The sequence below is a fragment of the Ahaetulla prasina genome, chromosome 4 (assembly GCF_028640845.1).
Source record: "Ahaetulla prasina isolate Xishuangbanna chromosome 4, ASM2864084v1, whole genome shotgun sequence".
Lineage (NCBI taxonomy): Eukaryota > Metazoa > Chordata > Lepidosauria > Squamata > Colubridae > Ahaetulla > Ahaetulla prasina.
The window spans coordinates 42,879,354-42,900,745 of NC_080542.1; the positions used below are offsets into that span (position 1 = coordinate 42,879,354).

The 21,392-nt window shown below is 38.8% G+C and overlaps 1 protein-coding gene across 4 annotated transcripts in view; it reads left to right on the forward strand.

Moving 5' to 3' along the window:
- The window catches only part of LOC131196830 (keratin, type I cytoskeletal 19-like), a 45,777-nt gene extending 32,012 nt beyond the window's left edge, over positions 1-13,765 (forward strand). For 2 of the 4 annotated variants that reach the window (XM_058180221.1, XM_058180220.1), the window contains exons 2-8: positions 6,941-7,023; positions 7,669-7,825; positions 9,046-9,207; positions 9,352-9,477; positions 11,197-11,417; positions 12,232-12,260; positions 13,511-13,765. In XM_058180221.1, the coding sequence (XP_058036204.1) occupies positions 6,941-7,023; positions 7,669-7,825; positions 9,046-9,207; positions 9,352-9,477; positions 11,197-11,417; positions 12,232-12,260; positions 13,511-13,533 (801 nt within the window). In that variant the 3' untranslated portion in view covers positions 13,534-13,765. Of the gene's footprint in view, positions 1-2,542; positions 3,098-6,940; positions 7,024-7,668; positions 7,826-9,045; positions 9,208-9,351; positions 9,478-11,196; positions 11,418-12,231; positions 12,261-13,510 lie in introns of those variants that run through there. The other 2 variants (XM_058180218.1, XM_058180219.1) reach the window with 2 other exon arrangements.
- Positions 13,766-21,392: the final 7,627 nt, after the last annotated feature.

Genomic DNA, 21,392 nt, shown 5'->3' on the forward strand with positions numbered 1-21,392 from the left:
TGTGTGGGGTGCCACAGGGGTCGGTTCTCTCACTTCTCCTGTCCAACATCTGTATGAAGCCGCTAGGTGAGATCATCCGTGGTTTTGGGGTGCAATGTCATCTGTACGCTAATGATACACAGCTGTACATTTCCACCCCTAACCACCGCAACAAAGCTGTCAAAGTGTTGTCCCGGTGTCTGGAGGCCGTGCAGGTCTGGATGGGGAAAAACAGGCTTCGGCTCAACCCTTCCAAGACTGAGTGGCTGTGGATGCCGGCTTCCCAGTACAGTCAGCTGACTCCATCACTGACTGTAGGGGGAGAGTCATTGGCCCCCATTGAAAAGGTCCGCAATCTAGGCATCTTCCTGGATGTATGGCTGTCTTTAGAAGAGCATATGACGGCCGTCGCCAGGGGAGCTTTTTATCAGGTTCACCTGATACGCCAGTTGCGTCCTTTCCTAGACCGGGATTCCTTATGCATGGTCACTCATGCCCTCGTCACTTCCCGCCTGGACTACTGCAATGTTCTCTACATGGGGCTCACCTTGAAGAGCACCCGGAGGCTTCAATTGGTCCAGAATGCAGCTGCGCAGGTAGTAGAGGGAGCAACTCGAGGCTCCTGCGCAAGCTGCACTGGTTGCCAGTGGTCTTCCGGGTGCAATTCAAGGTGCTGGTTATTACCTTTAAAGTGCTCCGTGGCATAGGACCGGGTTATTTACGGGACCGCCTGCTGCCACCGATTGCCTCCCATCGACCAGTGCGCTCCCATAGGGAGGGCTTCCTCAGGGTGCCATCGGTCAGACAATGTCGACTGGCGACCCCCAGGGGGAGGGCCTACTCTGTGGGGGCTCCTGCCCTCTGGAACGAGCTACCTCCAGGGATACATTGACTCCCTGACCTCCGGACCTTTCAGCGCGAGCTGAAGACGTTTCTGTTTCATCGCGCAGGGCTGGCCTAATAGTTTTATGGGGGCTCTTATTAGAGTTTTATTAGAGTTTTAATCATTTTTAGCCAAATTGAATCGGTTTTTTAATAATGTTTTAATTTTTGTATTGTTGTTTTTACTCGGCTGTAAACCGTCCTGAGTCCTTCAGGAGAAGGGCAGTATATAAATCAAAATAATAAATAAATAAATAAATAAATAAATAAATAAATAAATAAATAAATAAATAAATAAATAAATAAATAAATAAATAAATAAATAAATAAATAAATAAATAAATATAAGACACACCTTCCCTATACAGATAATCCTTATTTAGTGACCACAATAGGGACTGGCAACTTGATAATTAAGAGAAGTATTAGCTAAATTAAACATGACCAGGTTTATGATCTTACTTCAGCTTCACTTTGTGTTATAGACAAGCAAAGGTTGTAAATGCAAGGATTGCCCCAAAGTTATGTATTTTTTTTATCACCATTGCAACAATCACTTAAACAAGGCTGAACAAGAACTAGCTGAGCAGGTTCATCCAAAAGTGTCAGGCTACAACCCCATCATTCAGAGCCATTCAAAGCAATTGGAGATCAGGTACATTTTTTTTACACACGAGTGTTGGGAGATACTGCATTCAAATCATAGGATGATACATCTTTAAAAATAACAGCAGGCCAGAAGGTTTGCAGGATCAAGGCACCTTGCTCATCTTGGGGCCTTTGGTGTATGGAGAATCCCATTTTTAAAGTGCCAAAACCAAAATGGGTGTTGGCTTGCTGAATAGCTTCACCCTAGATTCCCACTTTTTCTCTACATCAACATATTGTATGAACAAACATGATAGAAAATCTTTGGCTTGAATTCTACCATTAAGGTGCAAGGCAGGAGAAATCACACAGGTTGGTTATGCATGGAAGTGCTCATCCATGTGTGAAAACACTCTCAAGAATTTCCTGTTTTCCGTGCAGAAAAGAAGCACTCGTATGCTAGTGTTTCCCTCCCCAGCTAAAATCTCCCCTTTTGAGATCTAAGGGTTTACACATTTATAGATTTGAGAATTTATAGAGTTAGCTTTTTACCTTCTTCTTTCAAAGAAATCTGTTTTTATAGCAATTGGGAGCAACTGAGATATTCTGGGTTTATGTTCATAGCCCTTTAATAAGAAGATGAATCTTGCAGGGGTGGGGGGGGGCATGAATTCTTGTCTGAGTTTCACTGCAATATCTCAACTGCTGGATTTCTGCTCCAAGTTGTTTCCCTCCCCCCCACCCTTTCACAAAAGAACCATTGTGTGTCAGCGCAGGTATGTGTACTCAAGGTTTTAGCTGAGGCTTAAATAAATGATCAACTAGCATTTATCAATGTCTTGGTTTTGAGCAGAAAGCCACCTACTGTGAATCACAACTTTTGTTCTTAAAGGAAGGAGTTGGGGGGGGGGGAACGACACATTGTTACACAAGGGGAGGGGAAGAAAATATTTCTAAGTAAATATTTAGGAAAGAAACAGCCCATTTCTTTCTGACTGACCAATGAGAAGAATCTCTATGCTAACAAAGGGCTTGGTCCATTCCAGAGGGCTCACATATCAGCTTGTTGGATGGACAACTCCCACAACAGCACAGAATAAAAGAGACAGGGAGAGGGGAGAACTTCTCAGATTCTCTCCAGAGCACGAAGTGTTTCACTTGGTTGCTAAGAGCTGGTCTGAGATATCCGTTCATCATGAACACCTACAGCTTTAGGCAATCCTCTTCTACCATTGGTGGTGGAGGGTTTGGTGGTTCTTCCTCCTTCAGAACTCCAAGTATCCATGGGGGATCTGGTGGCTATGGCATCTCTTTCTCTACTGCTAGGTTAGCCTCTTCAGGGCTTGGAGGAGGCCTAGGTAGTGGCTATGGTGGTGGAAGTTTCAGCTTTGGGAGTGGCAGCTTTGGTGGAGCTGGTGGGGCTGGAGGGAACCTAACTGCCAGTGACGGCCTCCTTTCGGGAAATGAAAAGATGACGATGCAGAATTTGAATGACCGCCTGGCAAACTACCTGGACAAAGTGCGTGCCCTGGAGGAGGCAAATTCTGAGCTAGAGGTTAAAATTCGAGAGTGGTACCAGAAGCAGGGACCAACTGCGACCCGTGATTACAGCCCATATTACAAGACCATTGAAGATCTCCGGGAGAAGGTAGGACTTCGGACTTGGAGAAATTAAATCCTGAGGGATTTATTCCTGTTTCAGCCTCTTGTGAAAGGTTTTTCAATTGCGATATTTGGGCTCTGGCAATAATAGGCTTTGGGCAGCCAGGGACTAGTATTGCAGATCATGTTATACTATAAAAAGTTTTCTTTGTCAATGGATTAACATATTATGCAATTTTTGCTTTATACCTCATGGTTTATGGCTTTACACATTGTGCAACTCTGCCAGTTGTAGGTGATACATAAGGAATCATGGCTTAGCACAAAGTATAAACTATGTTTGAAAATTTCCTCATATTTCTGAAATTCCCCAAATGGCAAAAGGCTCTGGCCCTGCAGAGAAAACTAAATTGCAACTTCCAACATACCCTACCATTGACCATGCTGATTGGGAATTAAAAATCAGCAGCTAACAGCCACAGATTCCCCTTAAGTTCATCTCCTGCACTTTTTTCTGGCTTGCAGTGTGAACATGGTGAGATAGGCAATTGTTTAGCTGCTCTACATTTGCTTAAAAACACAAAAGTATTATTACAAAGGGGAAGGTCTTATATGGCATGGTAGCATTAATATAACAAACCCCAATTTCAGTATCCCTCTGAAAAGAGCTGGTCACTTTATTTTAATAAATCCCTAATATTCACTGTTCTCATTTGTGAAGAAAGTGTAACTGCAACTTAGCTTGGATCATTGGACACGGTTGGCACGGTTTTGCTCACTGTTCATTGCAAAGTATCAACATAAGCCAGGAAGCATAAGCCAGTTCCTCTACTTCATTTTTATTATAATTAGTCCTTGACTTACAAGCACAAATGGGACTAGAATTTTAGTCACAAATCAGTGGAAGTCAAGTCCACAATCCACCAGACCTAATTTTATGTCCATTTTTAGAGTGGTTGTGAGGCAAATCTAGCTTCCTCAATGAAAGCTTTTTTAAAAGCTTGCCAGTCACAATCACATGAACACAAGATGCTGCAATCAGTTGTAAATGTGAGCTGGTTGCCAAGCACCCAAATTGTGGTCATGTGACCATGGAGGTGGTGCAATGCTCATAAGTGCAAATATAATACATAAAGCACTTTTCTCAAAGCTGTTATAACTTTCAACCATGGTTGAAAGAACAGTTTGAAATCAAGGATTGCCTGTATTTAAGAATTACTGCCCATTTTGCCAAACTGTAGACAAAGAGTGCTGTGTGTGCACAGCATAATTCTGGCATAGTTCACCTTGAAGGAAACTGAATAAAGGTAATGGAATTATGTATATTAGATAGTAATCAAAATCAGATTTTTATAGCATAGACAATAGTTTAGCTGCATCTGTGTCAGTCGGATGTCATTTGGAGCAATGTTTGATCAAGTACTTAGTTAATTAATTAGTAAATAATTAAACAATATGCCTGAGGCAGATATATCTCATAGCTACAAGATCTTACATTTCCAAATTTAGAGCCGTGTGCTGTTGAGAATTAAGGTATCTCTTGATTCTTGAATTAGCTACTGCATTTTCTAAGCTGTTCATATTAGCATATTAATTTATTTTTCTCACTATTGCTGCAGATAAAATCATCATTATATAATCTTTAAATAGTGTAATGCTTGTATGCTGAGAAGATGGACTGAAATGCATTCCTGAGCAAATCTCAGGATGATATTTGCATGTCACCTTGTGTACATTGGGTTGCACTGAATCAATGGGTTATAAATTAGTCATAATTTACATCATTCCCATTTATTTCATCAGCTCTATTTTAAAAGTGTTTCAATTTGGAGCCTGTGCATCCTAGTTATTTCTTATATTTGTCTCCAGCCATGGATCATCTCATTTATATCAAAATTGTGCACTGCTATCAGTTCAAGGCTACACCAAATTTAAAGCATATGAAATCTCTCAATAGCAACTTGTCCAATAGCTTCACACAAAAGTTCCATCCTTCCTCCCCCTCGCCCCCACCCCACGCTTTCTCCAGGAAATATAAATGCCGTAAGTTTTGTTTTACAGAGGATATAATTGTATTTGAAGGGGCTAAGAAAGTATCCTGTTTGAAAGACTGCTCAAGGACAATGCTTTATTTCAAGGATATTGCTCATATGGGTCCACTTAAAAGAAAAATCTGTGAAGAGAAAAAAGAGGCTAATAACTGTGATCATCTAGGTAATGGGAAGCAGGAATATCCAGAGGAGGAGGGTCAAAAAAAAGTCAAAATGATTCTTTTGATCACATGAGGATCTCTTAATTTTTGTTGATTCTCCTTTAGGATGCCCTGGCAGGCAGTGCATCTGATCTCAATCTTCTCCATTTCAGCAAGATATCTCCTATGTCTATTTAAATTATACAAATTATATAAATAAATAAATGGGTATCTTTATTTGCTCAGTGTGTTTGTTTACTATGCATTCATTTTTTTTCCTGTTCTGCAATGATGCATAAAGCCTCCATTCTTGAAGAGAGAGTGCAAACATTTTTCTTTAGAACCTTTTGAGATAAAGATCTCTGAAGCTCCTTCCTTTATTTTCTTAATATTCCTAAATGCCACCTATATATCTTGAATTGGAATCTGAGTAGAAATCTTCCATTCAACAATTCAATTAATCCACAAAGCTTTGGCTTTGTTTCTGCTATTTGTTAAAGAGGAAAAAGAAGACAAGAAGCCAGTAATTAAGTAAACCTTTTTTTTTTTGTATATAATCATACAATCTTCTATATATACATACAATCGAAGTTTATTTTGTGACAGCAGAATCACTAAACCTCCAGTTTGTTTGGACAGGACACACTACTCACCCTAAAAGTAAAGAGAGTAAAAGAAAAAACAAACATTTATTATAAAGAAATCAATACAGCCTAGCAGTTAATGATTACCAAATTTCAAATTTCAAGACGGTTGTTAGTTTTAAAGAATCGGACAGGTTGAAGCTGAGCCACAAAGAAAGTTAGTATGAGTTAACTGCAGAGCCAGGTCAAAATTTCTTTGTGATAGGTAAAGTTGATCAGAATCTCAAATGTGAATGTTGGATCTTGATTATGGTACAGTAGTTAAGGTGCTGGAATAGGATCAGAGACTCTGTTCCAAGGTGACTGTCAGGCCAAGATCCAAGAAAGACATGTAGAATTATTTCTGAACATTTTCCTTTATTGTTCCCCACTTATAGACAAACTAAAGCGATTATTTTCATTACTATAGATATATTCTGAGAATGGAGATGGGCTTTAAGATGTAGCCAATAATTTCAAAGTAGAAGCTGTTTTTATCCTTTTTATTTACTTTAATGTTTGTTATGCTGGATTTACATTGTAGCTTTTGTAAAAGTCTCATTGCAAGGAGAAGGTGATAAACATATCTTTATGCCAACAGCCTACAATGTTCTGATGTGGGTGTACATTGGATTTTTCAGATGAACCAATTTGTTATCTGCATAGTCCAATCAAACTAGTGAATAGCACCTGTCTGATTTATACAACTGGTACAGCTCATATTAGTCTGATGGATAATGTAAATTGTATACCATGACTATATTATGGCAAAAAAGCCATATTTAGTCATGAAACATGTCCTTGGAAATAAAGGAATTTAAAGAATTTTAATCCCATTGATTTAGTCAATAGTCAATGGCCAATGTTGTTTCAGGTAAACAACTGAAAATACAACATGGATGTCTAGTGGGTCAATTTAAAGAAGTTGTTGTATTCCAAGAATTAAAGACACACATACACACCCCATCAACTGCCTGTGTGTGGAGCTCAAAGTAGTTTTTTTTCTGTTTTTTTTAAATATATGCTATGACCAAAAGCAACTCACTCCAATTGTGTGTTACTTCTTGTCTTGCAGATCCTGGATGCAACAATTGAAAATAACAAAACGATCCTGCAGATTGATAATGCCAGGCTGGCTGCTGATGACTTTAAAACCAAGTAAGTAAATCTTTCATGGGCCAATAGCAATAGAATTTTATTACAGTCATAGTCCAGAGACCAGAACAAATAAAAATACTCAAAAATGTACAATTCAAAATTCTAGAATAAAATAATAAATAGCAGATAAAATCTATGATAAAATCCAGTCTCTCAATTATACATATTGTAACTATACTAAAATCACAATCCATAAACTCTGTGGCCTGTAGTCAATTTATTATTAAATGGGAAAGGAATAAGCAGTGCAAAGGATTTGCAACATTTGTTGTATATAATAGCTATGGTGGGTTTGACATGTGTTTCAGATGAATTCCCAATGCTGCTGTGCAGAATCTACTTTCATGGGCCAGAACATGAGGGAATATGTGTATTTGCCATTTGCAAATTATGGAAGGGAATAGGAGAAGAAATCTAAAGAGAATTATTCATGAGTGATCTCTTACTTAGCATTGTGACCTATTACAAAAAGAAGTGGTCACATAAATAGCATAATATTGTATCTAGATATCGTTATCCCCTCCTTGTCAAACAACCTAATATTGTAAACATCTCTATATTAGGAAATGGATTGACAACGTTAAAAGAATCTGTGACATTTTAAACTATGCCTAAGACAAGTGAGATATTTCTTTCTTTAACCAGGTTTGAGACTGAGCAAGCCCTGCGCATGAGTGTGGAAGCTGATATTAATGGCTTACGCCGAGTGCTGGATGAGCTGACCTTGTCTAGAACTGACCTGGAGATGCAAACTGAAAGCTTGAAAGAAGAACTGGCTTACCTCAAGAAGAACCATGAGGAGGTAAAGAGAGAGCCAAGTGTTCCCTGGGCTGGAAACTCATTTTGTTATGATTAAAATAAAACCAAAGAGCGGGATTGAATTTACATTCTATGAATATAATTCAGTCTTCTTAAGATGTCACTAAAAGGCATTACACAGTCTCCATTCTAGACCCAAAAGTTAACTGCAACAGGGGCTAAATCTTCAGCACTGTCAATAAGACAATGTGCTACACTAAATCTAAGGTCAGCAGAAAGTCTCAGCTTTCTCTGTCAATAGTAATAGCAACAGCACTTACACTTATACCGCTTCACAGTGTTTTACAGCCCTTTCTAAGCAGTTTACAGAGCTTGTTGTCCCTCATTTTACCAACCTCGGAAGGATGGAAGGCTGATTCGGTGAGACTCGGGCTGCTGAAATGATGGCAGTTAGCCTGCAATTCTGCATTCTAACCGTTGTGCCACCACGGCTGTACCTTTCTAGCATCTTGTATTTTTATAATGACTGAGTGGTCACTACAGGATTCAATCAACTGTTCATATAAAATCATTCGGCATGTTTATATATATATATACAGAAGGCTTATAGGAAATGATAACTTCAATTTCTCAGCTATAAAAGAGATAGATCACTTCTGCAGGATGAATTTGGCTGCACTGCATATGCAACTAAATGTTCATATATTTCTTCAAAATTAGTTCTGAAAGAGCAATCAGATTCATGCTTCCAACCATTTTGGAAATGTGATGTGAGGAATCTGCAGCCCTATAAATGTTGTAGCACTCCAGTTCCAGTCAGGCTCAGCTTTCAAAGCTGATAAGAGATCATCAGAGATGATGGGAATTCAAGTTTAATACTAGAGTACTTTCTTAATTTAACTGTTAGGATTGCTGCTAATAAATGGTTATCGTGTTATAAATGGTGAGAGGAGATGTTAAGCTTTCCAGTCTTTTCCTCCTTTTTGGTCATAATTTTTTTTTTAAAGAGATGAGAATAAAGCAGCTTTTGAAGACAGGAAAGGTCCATTGAGAAAGAATAATAATAATTTTTCAGAGGCCCTGAATTCTTTGAATGTTTTTAATTTTTTAAAAAAATCTCAAATCATGTCTCAATTAATCCTAGCTGACCTGCGGATAGCTCATCTATATCTATAAATGTGGGGGGGGGAGGGAAAAGTTAGCCCTGCTATGCAAATAGATTCTCAATTAATGATTGGACTTTTTTCCCCTCTCATTTTAAAGGAAATGAGTGCTCTGTCTGGCCAACTTGGTGGCCAAGTGAGCGTGGAAGTTGATTCTGCCCCAGGCATTGACCTCACCAAGATCCTGGGAGACATGAGAGATCAATATGAGCTTCTGGCTGAGAAGAACCGAAGGGATGCAGAGGCATGGTTTACAAGCAAGGTGAGCTAGGAAAATTGGGAGAGAATGAAATGGGACAGGGAGAATCCTTCAAGAAAAAATTCGGGTAAGAGGCAGCTGGGCTGGTATGGTTCTCCAAATCATGATCTGACTTATAAATTTCACCTTCCTTTTAAAAATATATAGACTGAAGAATTGACCAAAGAGGTGGCCATCAATTCTGAACAGCTGCAGACCAGTAAGACCGAAATTACTGACTTGAGAAGGACCCTCCAAGGTTTGGAGATAGAGCTGCAATCCCAGCTTAGCATGGTACGTGGCTCAGTTGGAGTGAATGAAGTCCAATGTCTCAATCCTGAAATAAGTAATTTAATTTGATCCTTTGAGTGCGAAGAGATATCAGCTAAACATTCAGAGGTTTAATTTCTGTCATCTCCAATAGATCTGAAGAGGCGTTATTGGTCAAATACTTAATTCATCACTATTAAGCTATTATTTAAGCACAGCATACTGAATAAAACAGTTCAATCTGTAACACACTAAACTGTAAATATAATATTCAAATGACAGGAGCTAATATCAATATGCTATACAATAAATTAAAAAAACTGCATTAAGGCTGAAAATATGCATGAATCCAGAAAGTGTTGGCAGTATTGAACAAGAAAAAGTGCACTTTATAGAGTAGCTTTTTCTGTTGTTTTTGTTTTTCTTTCTCATCAATGTTAGACAGCCTAGCTATGCCAGGGTCCAGGAGATAATATCAATGACATAGCAAAGAAGTGAAAAAACAGCAAGTAATTGTGAGATATAAAATAGCTAGTAAATAATTAGAATAGAATAGAATAGAATAGAATAGAATAGAATAGAATAGAATAGAATAGAATAGAATAGAATAGAATAGAATAGAATTTTATTGGCCAAGTGTGATTGGACACACAGGGAATTTGTCTTGGTGCATATGCTCTCAGTGTACATAAAAGAAAAGATACGTTCATCAAGGTACAACATTTACAACACAATTGATGGTCAATATATCAATATAAATCATAAGGATTGCCAGCAACAAGTTATAGTCTACAGTCGTAAGTGGAAAGAGATTGGTGATGGGAACTATGAGACGATTAATAGTAATGCAGATTCAGTAAATAGTCTGACAGTGTTGATGGAATTATTTGTTTAGCAGAGTGATGGCCTTCAAGAAAAAACTGTTCTTGTGTCTAGTTGTTCTGGTGTGCAGTGCTCTATAGCGTCGTTTTGAGGGTAGGAGTTGAAACAGTTTATGTCCAGGATGCGAAGGATCTGTAAATATTTTCACGGCCCTCTTCTTGATTCGTGCAGTATACAGGTCCTCAATGGAAGGCAGGTTGGTAGCAATTATTTTTTCTGCAGTTCTAATTATCCTCTGAAGTCTGTGTTTTTCTTGTTGGGTTGCAGAACCGAACCAGACAGTTATAGAGGTGCAAATGGCAGACTCAATAATTCCTCTGTAGAACTGAATCAGCAGCTCCTTGGGCAGTTTGAGCTTACTGAGTTGGCACAGAAAGAACATTCTTTGTTGTCCTTTTTTAATGATGTTTTTGATGTTAGCTGTCCATTTTAGATCTTGCGATATGATAAAACCTAGAAATTTGAAGGTTTCTACTGTTGATACTGTGTTAAGTATTGTGAGAGGTGGAAGTATGGAAGGGTTTCTCCTAAAGTCTACCACCATTTCTAAGGTTTTGAGTGTGTTCAGTTCCAGATTGTTTTGGTTGCACTACAAGGCTAGTCGTTATAAATGTTCAAATCAATCTCACCAATGCTTCTGAAAAATGCCGTTTCCAGTTTCAACAGTCCTCTATTGGACTTCTGCTGCTTAGTGCAAGTTAACCAAATAAAACCGTTACCCCTTTACACCTAATGTCTCTCCCTTAAGCTTATCTTGCACCAGTTTTGAAAACAATGTTTGACATTTCTTTCTGATGCCACAGATTTTTTTCAGAAAGTACTGAATTTTTCTTCTCAACAATGCCTTCTTCTTCCTCCCAGAAATCTGCCCTGGAAGGCACCCTAGCAGACACAGAAGCTCGCTATGGCGCCCAGCTCTGCCAAATCCAAGGCCTGATCAGCAACATAGAAGCCCAGCTGGTTGAAGTCCGCAGTGACATGGAGAGGCAGAACAACGAGTATAAGATGTTGATGGACATCAAAACCCATCTGGAGCAAGAGATTGGGACTTATCGCCAGCTCTTGGAAGGCCAGGACTTCAGGTAAGTTGCTTCTAAATACAAACATATTAATACTGCTAACTTTAAGCATCTTCATTTTATCTGTCTATCTGTCTTTATACCATATATGCTGCTTTGCATCTGTATGCTGCTTTGCATCTGTATAGTTAGCTGCCTTGTGCCTTGAACAAAATGAATTGCTGATCCCTATTATGCCAAAATAATGAGGCTGGAAAATAGTGCTGTCATTATTTGCAAACAAATTAAGGAAAGTGACCTGTTAGACACCACTTCGCAACTAACAACAACTTGGCTTTGTTTCTCTTCCCATCAAACATCACCAAGCATAGGAAAACAATGACCAAGCACTCTCCTTAATAGAGGGTGAAGCAGGATAGGGTGAGTTTATAACATTTTTCTCAGTCTGGGCAACTTTAAGCTATGTGGACTTCAACTCTCAGAATTCTTCAGCGAGTCATAAGAATCTTTGCTTTGGAAGGATGCATGGAATGGTGGTTTAACTGTAGTCAAGTTGCTCGCCCTACATGTTGCAGTCAATGGGAATGAGAGTGGGACACAATTAATTGTATGGGAAGACTACTTCTGATTCTCCTAACAGCCCTTTCTTGGTGTTTGCTTCCTGTCACTCGGGCTAATTCTGAATGGGGCTTATTTGTTCATTTTTAAAAAGCACAATGCTTTAAGCCTTTAGTACTTAAATTGATAAAGATTACAAATTCTCTTCAATTTGCTTTTGAAAAACAGCCCCAGTCAGCTGGGTTATCGTTTGTTCATTTGTCTCTTATGATTTTGAATGTAAGTATTCTTTCTTTTTCTTTTTCTTTTGTCTCTACAGCTTTTCAGGTAATGCCTCAGGAATGTATGGTAAGGTTTTGTTATTTTGAGGGAGGGAAAGTTATGGAAAGCAATTTTTAATATAGTTTGCCAGATGTGAGCTGGATGGTACATGATGGACAACCATTTTGCTAAAGGTAACCAAATTCAGATATGCCTAGGAAGAAGACTGCTACTTGTGAATTCTCCTTCAGACAATGTTGAGTTCCATGATAGAAGAAAATCAGGAGTGATGGATTATGTTACAAAATATACTACTTGTCCTGTCTTGCTCTTTAAAATCCTGATACTGTAAATTCTTTGAGACTGAATTTTCACTAGAATGTGACAGATTTATGGGGGACTTTTCTTGGACTAATTACCTAGTAGTGTTATTTGTCAATATCTCTATCTCCCTTGACTTACTCCTACTCCACATTTACTCCTTACTTGCCATCATCCACTTCTTTTTCATTGTCAACTATATCTGCCTGATATATTTGATAATGCCTAAAATATCATATACATCCTTCAAATAGAGGCTATGGTTATGGCCTCACAGTATAAATGGGCAATCTGTTGCCCTCCAAATGTTTTGGATTTCACTTTCTATCAGTTTAAGCCTGATAGAGCCTAAGTCGAGGGATAATGGGAGTTGTGGTCTATTAAGATATTTATCATTTCCTATACTATATATATATATATCATTTTAACTTTTAAGGGAATGACTGCCAAAAGAGTTGATCTAGATTCTAGAAAGATATTTTTCAAACTTGCCAACTTAAAAAAAAAGACTTTAATTCCCAGAATTTTCAATCCAGTGTCTGGGAAATTTTGACAGTGGACATACATCTGAAAGTTGCCAAGTTTGAAAAAACACGATTCTAGAAACTAGGCATTTACAAGATAAATTAAATCATATTCCCATCTGGGGCCAGTTCCAATGCCATTTCTGTCTTTTGTATTGAAAAGCAATAATTATAAATGCAATAAAATAATAAAATGTAGTAAAAACAGAAGTTCCATTAAGAGTCCATGCAAGTTGGCCAGAACCAGAGATAAGTGACAGATATCTTCCAGTCCCCTCATTACAGTGGCATAATGGCAGACTTATTTACAGAAAGGCTAGGAAGTATCACAAGATGTTGCATGTTCACTGATCATTCCAGGACATGCCTCAGAACAGAAGCAGCTTCTGAGAGATGCCTCAGTAAACGATGTTCTTTCCTTCAAGTACAATGGATTTATTAACATATAATTTCAGCCTAATAAATCTTTATTTCTTCCTTGTTTTTCTATAGACATAGGTGGTAAGAAGCCTTGAAGAACCCCCTCTACGTTCTGCACAAATACTCACTACACAGATTTCGATGGGTAGCTACCATCATCAAGAGATGGAAAGTTGATGTTTCACACAGCTGTAGTTCCTTAAGCACTTATACTCGGTGGCTGGAGATCATGTAACAATTTGACTTAGTTGTTCCTGTATCTGCTTTTTTTTTGTGTTTGGGGGGTTTCTGGCTAATAAAGTTCTTTCGGGTGTTGCAAATTATAAATGGAGACTTATTTCTAGCAATGAACTTGGCTTTTAAATATAGTGAGTACTGATTGGCACTTTAAAAAGCAGCTGAAATTTTCACTACTAGAAACATATGGATGTATCACAAATTTAGTACATCTTTAAAACTCTTCAATTGTATGCAGCCTGGGGAGTGGGTTGGGGAGGGAGAGTGTAGCTGGATGGATTCTTCATGCACCATGAAAATCTCAGCTTTCCTAACCCAACCTCATCCAGTTTTTGTACTATGATCCTCATCAGTCTAGACCAACATGATCCATGTTATTAGAAATGAGTATTTTGAGTAGAAAGCACTCTATATTCCCATGCAATCCTGTATACATAAATGCACACCAGACTGTTCATTTCTGTGCATATAACTTCTGGGAGGGTGTGTGTCAATGTTTGATGTTCATCTACTGAATCAGCTCAATTCAATGGCAGAATAGAATAGAATTCTTTATTGGCCAAGTGTGATTGGACACACAAGGAATTTGTCTTTGGTGCATTTGCTTTCAGTGTACATAAAAAAACAAGATACACTCGGCAAGAATCACAGGGCACAACACCCAGTGACAGTCATAGGGTACAATAAGCAATCAAATCATACTAGGAAACAATATCATTATAAATCGCAAGGATACAAACAGCAAAGTTATAGTCATACAGTCACAAGTGGGAGGAGATGGGTGATAGGAACGATGAGAAGACCAATAGCAATAGCAATGCAGCCTTATGTGAATAGTTTATTGAGGGAATTATTTGCTTAGCAGAGAGATGGCGTTCAGGAAAAAACTGTTCTTGTATCTAGTTGTCTTGGTGTGCAGTACTCTATAGCATCGTTTTGAGGGTAGGCACTATTAGTCCTGCAAGGTAGTCCAAATAAGAGACAGAAACAGGAATACTAGTACTACTTTTATTGTAATATATTAACAGAATCTTGCGAGACAAAGTATTTCTCCCTTCTTTTTATTCTCAGGAAAATTATGAAAGGCCTGTTCTGACTCAGCTCCCCAAACATGACAAACCCCCTGTAGCTGAAGCAATGATTCCTTTATTAGGAGCACCAGCAGTCCTGGCAAAAAGTTTCTCTTTCCCCTCAGGCTAACAAGTTTGTGCAGCAGGGGAGATGAATAGTTGTCTGCCACATCTATTCATCTCCATCCCCTGCCTTTTATCCCCAGAGCTAGGACGGGCTTAGCAGTGGTGGCTCTTCCTTTCCAAGGATCGACCCATGGATTTCCACTACTCTCCTCTGCCATCTGCACATCCATGTGTCAGATACTGAACCCAGCTTTCCTCCTCTTCCTCATCAGCCACCTCTAGACCTGGGGGCAATCGACTCTCTATCTGAGGGCTGACAGGCCGCACAGGCTTCATCTCTCTCTCTCTCTCTCTATCCCAGCTCCATTCCCTTTTCTCCCTTGGAGTTTTTGGGTTGCCTTGATGCTGACCCTGACTCCCGCGCCTTTTCCTCCGCTGATTCAGCTGCTGGAGGGGCCGGAGGCCAACAGGCCACAACAGGTCCCTTTTTAAAAACACCCCTCCACCTTGTTTCCCAGAAGCTGGGACATCTTTTATATGCTCGTTGTTTAGTCTGCAGCTCTCCCAATGTCATTCCCATATACACCCATTACAAACACAGAAGAGGGGAGTATAATATACCATCTTGCCACACCTGCCAAGCACGGCCCAAGGATATTTGATGGCAGGATCAAGTCATGATGTTGAAGACTATGGGGCCTGGAGTAACCTCTGCAATCTACTGAGATCGTGCTTGATCTGGATACTTTCCACCTCTATATAGGCACAGTATTACCCGCATGTTTACCGTCAAGTGCTAGAGATTATTCTTATGTTTAAAAAAAATGAACGGTTCGCTGCAGCAGGATTGTGCAAGATTGTGTCCTATCCTTGGTATCAATGAAGTAAACTGCCAGCTCAGACAGCTTCTGGACATGGAGCGATATGGACACTGATGTATTATTTGTTCTAACCAGCAAAAAAAATATTAAGAAAAAAATGCATTTGCTAGCATCAGTGAAAAATTTAAGGTACATCTACCCCCAATCTAAGTTGGCATGGAGAAACTCTAGTTTAGACAAAATGACCTAAATTCTGTCAGATGTTTTTCCAATCTTTCATTTTTCAATGTCTGAGTGGAAACTCATCCTAAAATGCCCCACAAGCTGTTACATCATGAAACAACCTTTTGAACATTCTAAAATCACTGTTTTACCTTAATTTAATCTCCCACTAATTTTAAAATGTTGTCATGTTTATTTTAATCTTAGGGAAATACTGTCAGTATTAGCAGGATACATAATGGCAGTGTAGGGGTACTTCTTCCTCAAGTGTAATGGTTTTCACATAATTTATAACTATTGCGTGGGTTGGCGAGAAGTTTGGGTCTCCAACCTTGGTCCCTTTAAGACTTGTGGACTTCAACTCCCAGAGTTGACTCTGGGAGTTGAAGTCCACAAGTCTTAAAAGGGGCCAAGTTTGGAGACCCCAGTTCTAGTCTATATTAAGTCCTGAAAATGTGAATATTTTGAAATTGTTTCCATGCTTTCATTAGGGAATGTTCAGGAATGTATTTCAAGGGCTAATTTGGGGTATATGGGAAGTCAGGATGAAAACATAAGAGAGCTGATGTTGGGATGAAAGAAATCATCTGAAAAGCATAAATCATAATTTATGAGAGGAAATCAGCTCTAGCTTCACTTATACTTAGGCTACTTGAACTTAACTGAATTGAATTTAATTGAAAGGCCTAGTTCTACTGAAATCCACAGGACTTAACAGGATCATAGTTCCAATCTGCCTTATTAAGGTATGATAATATCTGTTTTAGCTATGTAGGCATTATTTCTCTCAAATAAAATCCAATCAAAATAATTCAAACAAGATCCAACCATACCAATAGGATTTGCATGAGGGTGAAATAATCAACTTGCTTCTGATTTCAGCATTTAGCACAATTTAAGCACTTAGCATCTTCAATCTTATGCACTTTCCTGTTTGATGGCTTGCTTGATTCATTCTATACCCATCTTTTTTAAAGTATTTATTCCAATATCCAAGGAAACTTACATCATTAACAAATCAGCTATAAACCACAACAAAAGGCATGTAATGAATACAGACATCCTTAAAAAATAAATTTTATCTCAGAGTCAATATTTGTGAATATTTACTCCAATAATATAACTTAGGATATTACAAAAATACATTTAAATGACACATTATTATCTTTGCATGTTTTTTTTAACCATCTTCCATAACATTGGGGGAGCAGAAGTCAAACCTTATGGCAATGATGGTGAACCTTTTAGACACTGATTGCCCAAACTGCGTGCACACACACATGCCCAAACCGAAAAATGTACGTGCATACATGTGCATGTATGTCCTTGTACGAACATGCGCATGCATGGACATGTGTGCGCAGACATGCAAATGCCAGACATGCGAGCATGAGCAGCAGAGACCCGAAGACCAGCTGGCTGGCATGAGGCGGGGCATCCCAACACCGGCTGCGTGGCAAGAGGTAAGATCTTTTTCTTTCGTGAGCTTCTGTTTCGTCATTTGCAGGGAAATAGAAGCTCACGAAAGAAACGCCACGGAGATCTGACCTGGGGCAATGGTGCATGTGCCAGCAGAAAGGGCTCTGCGTGCCATAGGTTCGCCATCATGGCTTAGGGAGTGCATTCCAGAGTCAGAAAGCCATATAGGTATCAGCCATTTAAGGTCAGAAACAAGCATCACAAGAACTATTGGAACATTATTTTAAATAACAGAATCTTGAAAGCAGCAGAGATTCTCTCTGCTAGTCTTTGATACAAATGGAATCAAGAAGACTAGTCGTGAGTTTCTTGAGTATTCTTTCCTCTCTTTCAGGGCTAAAGGTAAAGGTAAAGGTTCCCCTTGCACATACGTGCTAGTCATTCCCGACTCTAGGGGGCGGTGCTCATCTCCGTTTCCAAGCCGAAGAGCCAGCACTGTCCGAAGACATCTCCGTGGTCATGTGGACGGCATGACTCAACACCAAAGGCACACAGAACGCTGTTACCTTCCCACCAAAGGTGGTCCCTATTTTTTCTACTTGCATTTTTACGTGGTTTCGAAACTGCTAGGTTGGCAGAAGCTGGGACAAGTAATGGGAGCTCACCCCATTACACGGCAGCACTAGGGATTCAAACCACCGAGCTGCCGACCTTTCGATCAACAAGCTCAACGTCCTAGCCCCTGAGCCACCGCGTCCCTTAATGTAACAGTTGTTGAATATCTTCTTCAAGGCTATCTCGGTATTTCTCCACAATAAATCTTCCTTGCATGCTCTTCCCCACTTTGCAGAAGCAGTAGTAGAGATCTTCAAATGGGTCCTTCCTACTGATCTGAATAACAGGACACTTTCATAGTGAGTGAGACTGCTAACCAGGCCCAACACAATTTGGGACTTTAAAAGTCAGCACCAATAATTATTAAACTGTGTCCAACAGACAATCAGTAGCCAGTGCATATGTTTTAGTATAAACATCATATAATTTCTATGCATGCATGGTAGGCAGCCTGGCTGCCACATTTTGCATAAATTGCAACTTCTGAATACTTTCCATGGGTAGTCACGCATCAAGAATATTATAGCAGCCATGATGATGATATGATGGATTGTTTTCATTGAAAACAATTTTCAGATGTCCAAATCTTAATCTTTGAAGGCTTAATATGCTTTCATGGACAGGTACAAACTGTATGATATTGTTAAAAATGTAAAAGGAATATTTAGTAGTAGGCAGACCATTAAAAAGTTAGCGAAAGCAACCAGAGTTGCTGTACACATCAATTTAACATTGCTGCATGTTGAATTCATGAAATCTAGTTACTAAGCAATGATTTCACCTGGTAGCAAACAATGAATCATCAAAGGAAGCTTTTGACTACCCTATGAGTCAAGCAGATTAATATGATATATTACACTAAATCAGATCAGAAATGTGCTGCAATAGCTACATGAAATGAGGCTGACCAAAGAGTGAACAGAATGGAAATAAACAGCTTTTGGAAGAGGCACTTATAAGTTTGTGCTAATGTTAGGGATATAAATTAGTATGCCAACTATGAAGGCAAACAGAGATGCCAGATTGAAAAGACCAGGAAGCCCATGTAAGACTTAAACCTCATCTTTGAAAAGAGTATTTTAAGTTACATTATTACTCTTGCTGGAGAATCTGCAGTCAAAGAATTCTAAAAAGATTCAGCTTTTATCCTTTCAATCAAGTGGGTCATAGAATAAGCTTATGCTCAGTAAAACGAGAATATCAATATCCTGGTTCAACATCTCAGCAATGTTGAACCAATTCAACAAACAAAAATTCTTCTTAGTTCTCTGCTGAAACCATTTCTTTGGAAGATATAACCATTTCTTTGGAAGGGCAAACAAATCCAGATTTATATCAAATCATTTTCAAAATTGGTTCAACATGTCTGCATGTACTCTAAACTAACATATGTTAAAATCCACATGCAAGAATGATCTTGTATGATCGATCACGAGTGTTTATCCCAATTTCATCCTTCAACAGAATAATCCAAGCCACTGTTTAAATATTTTTTTAAGATATGGTGAATCATGGTTGTATCATAGGTTGAGCTATTATTGCAACAATTTCTTTGACTGCAGAAATGAGAACAATGTTCTCATCCTGCAGAGGAAGGTCATTAGGTCTAGCCCATTATCCTATTTATTACTGCAAACAATGCAGTGAGTATGATTAAACAAAAGGATGGATAAAAGCATGAAAACAATTGGGAAGTATACTTTAAGAATAGAAGGTATAATTGGATGAGCTTCCCAGAGATGGCTGATGGATATTGGGGGTTGGGAGCAGTGAAACTGTAGCAGATGAGAAATGCATAAGTTGACTTTGTATAATATACAAATGGATGAAGACTATTGCTTAACATAGTGTAAGCCGCCCGGAGTCTTCCGAGAAAGGCGGGATATAAATGCAAATTTTAAAAAAAATGCAAAATCAGAGAAAAGGCTTTCTCTTGAACAATTTTGAGGTTTTTGGGAGGGGGAGGGGTTGGTAATAGAATTAGGGACACACACACATACATGCAGAGGGAGGGAGGGAGGGAGGGAGGGAGAGAGAGTGGGGAGGGAGAGAGAGATCAAACTCAACAAGGGATTTTGACTAATTGATATAAAACCTGCTTCTCAATAATTAAATTGCAAGGTTTCTGGACTGGCATGAACTTGAGCTAGAGTAAACACTTGTTTGAACATTTTGACAAAATGGACTTTTATAAAGGTCCCCAGAAATATGTTTTCCATTAAATTTTGTTCCAGAAAGGTGTCTAGTATGAACTGCTTCTCATAATTGTCTCAACCAAAGCCAAAGGATCTTTTGCAGTGTTAACTGTGTTATTTTGGGGAGGGCGTGTGTATGTGTGAATGTGATCAAACTTCAGATAGCCATATTTAATTATTTTCATCCTTAAAGTTCATTCATTCATTCAATTTATATGGCTGCCTACATAAAAGTATTGTTATCCCTGCCATAAAACAATGCAACAATGCACACACCCAAGAAAATATTCTCATTAATTTGCATAGATCAATATTATAAACTAAGACAAAATCCTTCAGAAGAGAGTAGAGTCTCACTCTATGGACTTTCCCTAAAAAGTCTCTATTAAAGCTATGAAGCTCTGATCTGAATATTAAGTAAACCAAGCTGAAAATCTGAATCTGAATATGAAATTGGATTTATCAGAATTGTTATGTGACTATAATAATTTCAGACTTCTTTAATATTTTCAGAAGAAATCTGGATCCTGAGCACATCTCCATCAGTGGTTGCTACTGGTTCGCACCATATCGGGCGAACCGGTAACGGCGGCAACGGGAGACTCCATCCACCTGCCTGGACGCTTCTGCACATGCGCGCAAGTGAACCGGTAGCGACGGGATTTGGAACCCATCCCTGATCTCCATCCATACTTCCAAAACACTATGTCATGTACTGTATATTGCAAATGTATATACCCAGGCAACATATCAAAAAGAAGACACATATATTAGAATCTAGAATAGTTCAAAATGCATTTTCTTGTGTAAACATTGCTTTCAAGAAGGGTGCATATTAAGAAAAGTCCTCATATATTCTTTGCCAATGCACCTTTAGAAAAGAGCAGGACTATGTGGACAAGAGTAATATTATACTTTGTCCTGTTGAACTCTTAAACAGAATAACCAACAAGACCTGACACTGATAGATGAGAAATCAGGCAAAATTGACAGAATTGCCCATCCCTACCGTGAGAGCTTTTCCTTGATTAATCATTTCATAGGTCCCAGGGCTGTCCCTTGGCACTAAGAAACGATCTGAGGGCTGAGTGCCCGGGCATGCCAAATCCTGCTTTTCCTCTCCTCTCCAAGCCTTGTAAAACTCCATCAATGAAAAGAAGAATTTAGGCCCAGTTTGGCAAGATCAGAAGTTGATCTATGTCAAAATTAAGAATAAAACTAAGAATGTTTTTTACATGGCTCATCAAAGTTAGGAAATGAAATGAAATTATTTTAAAACAATGTTAGCAAAACCTGGACAGTCACCTAG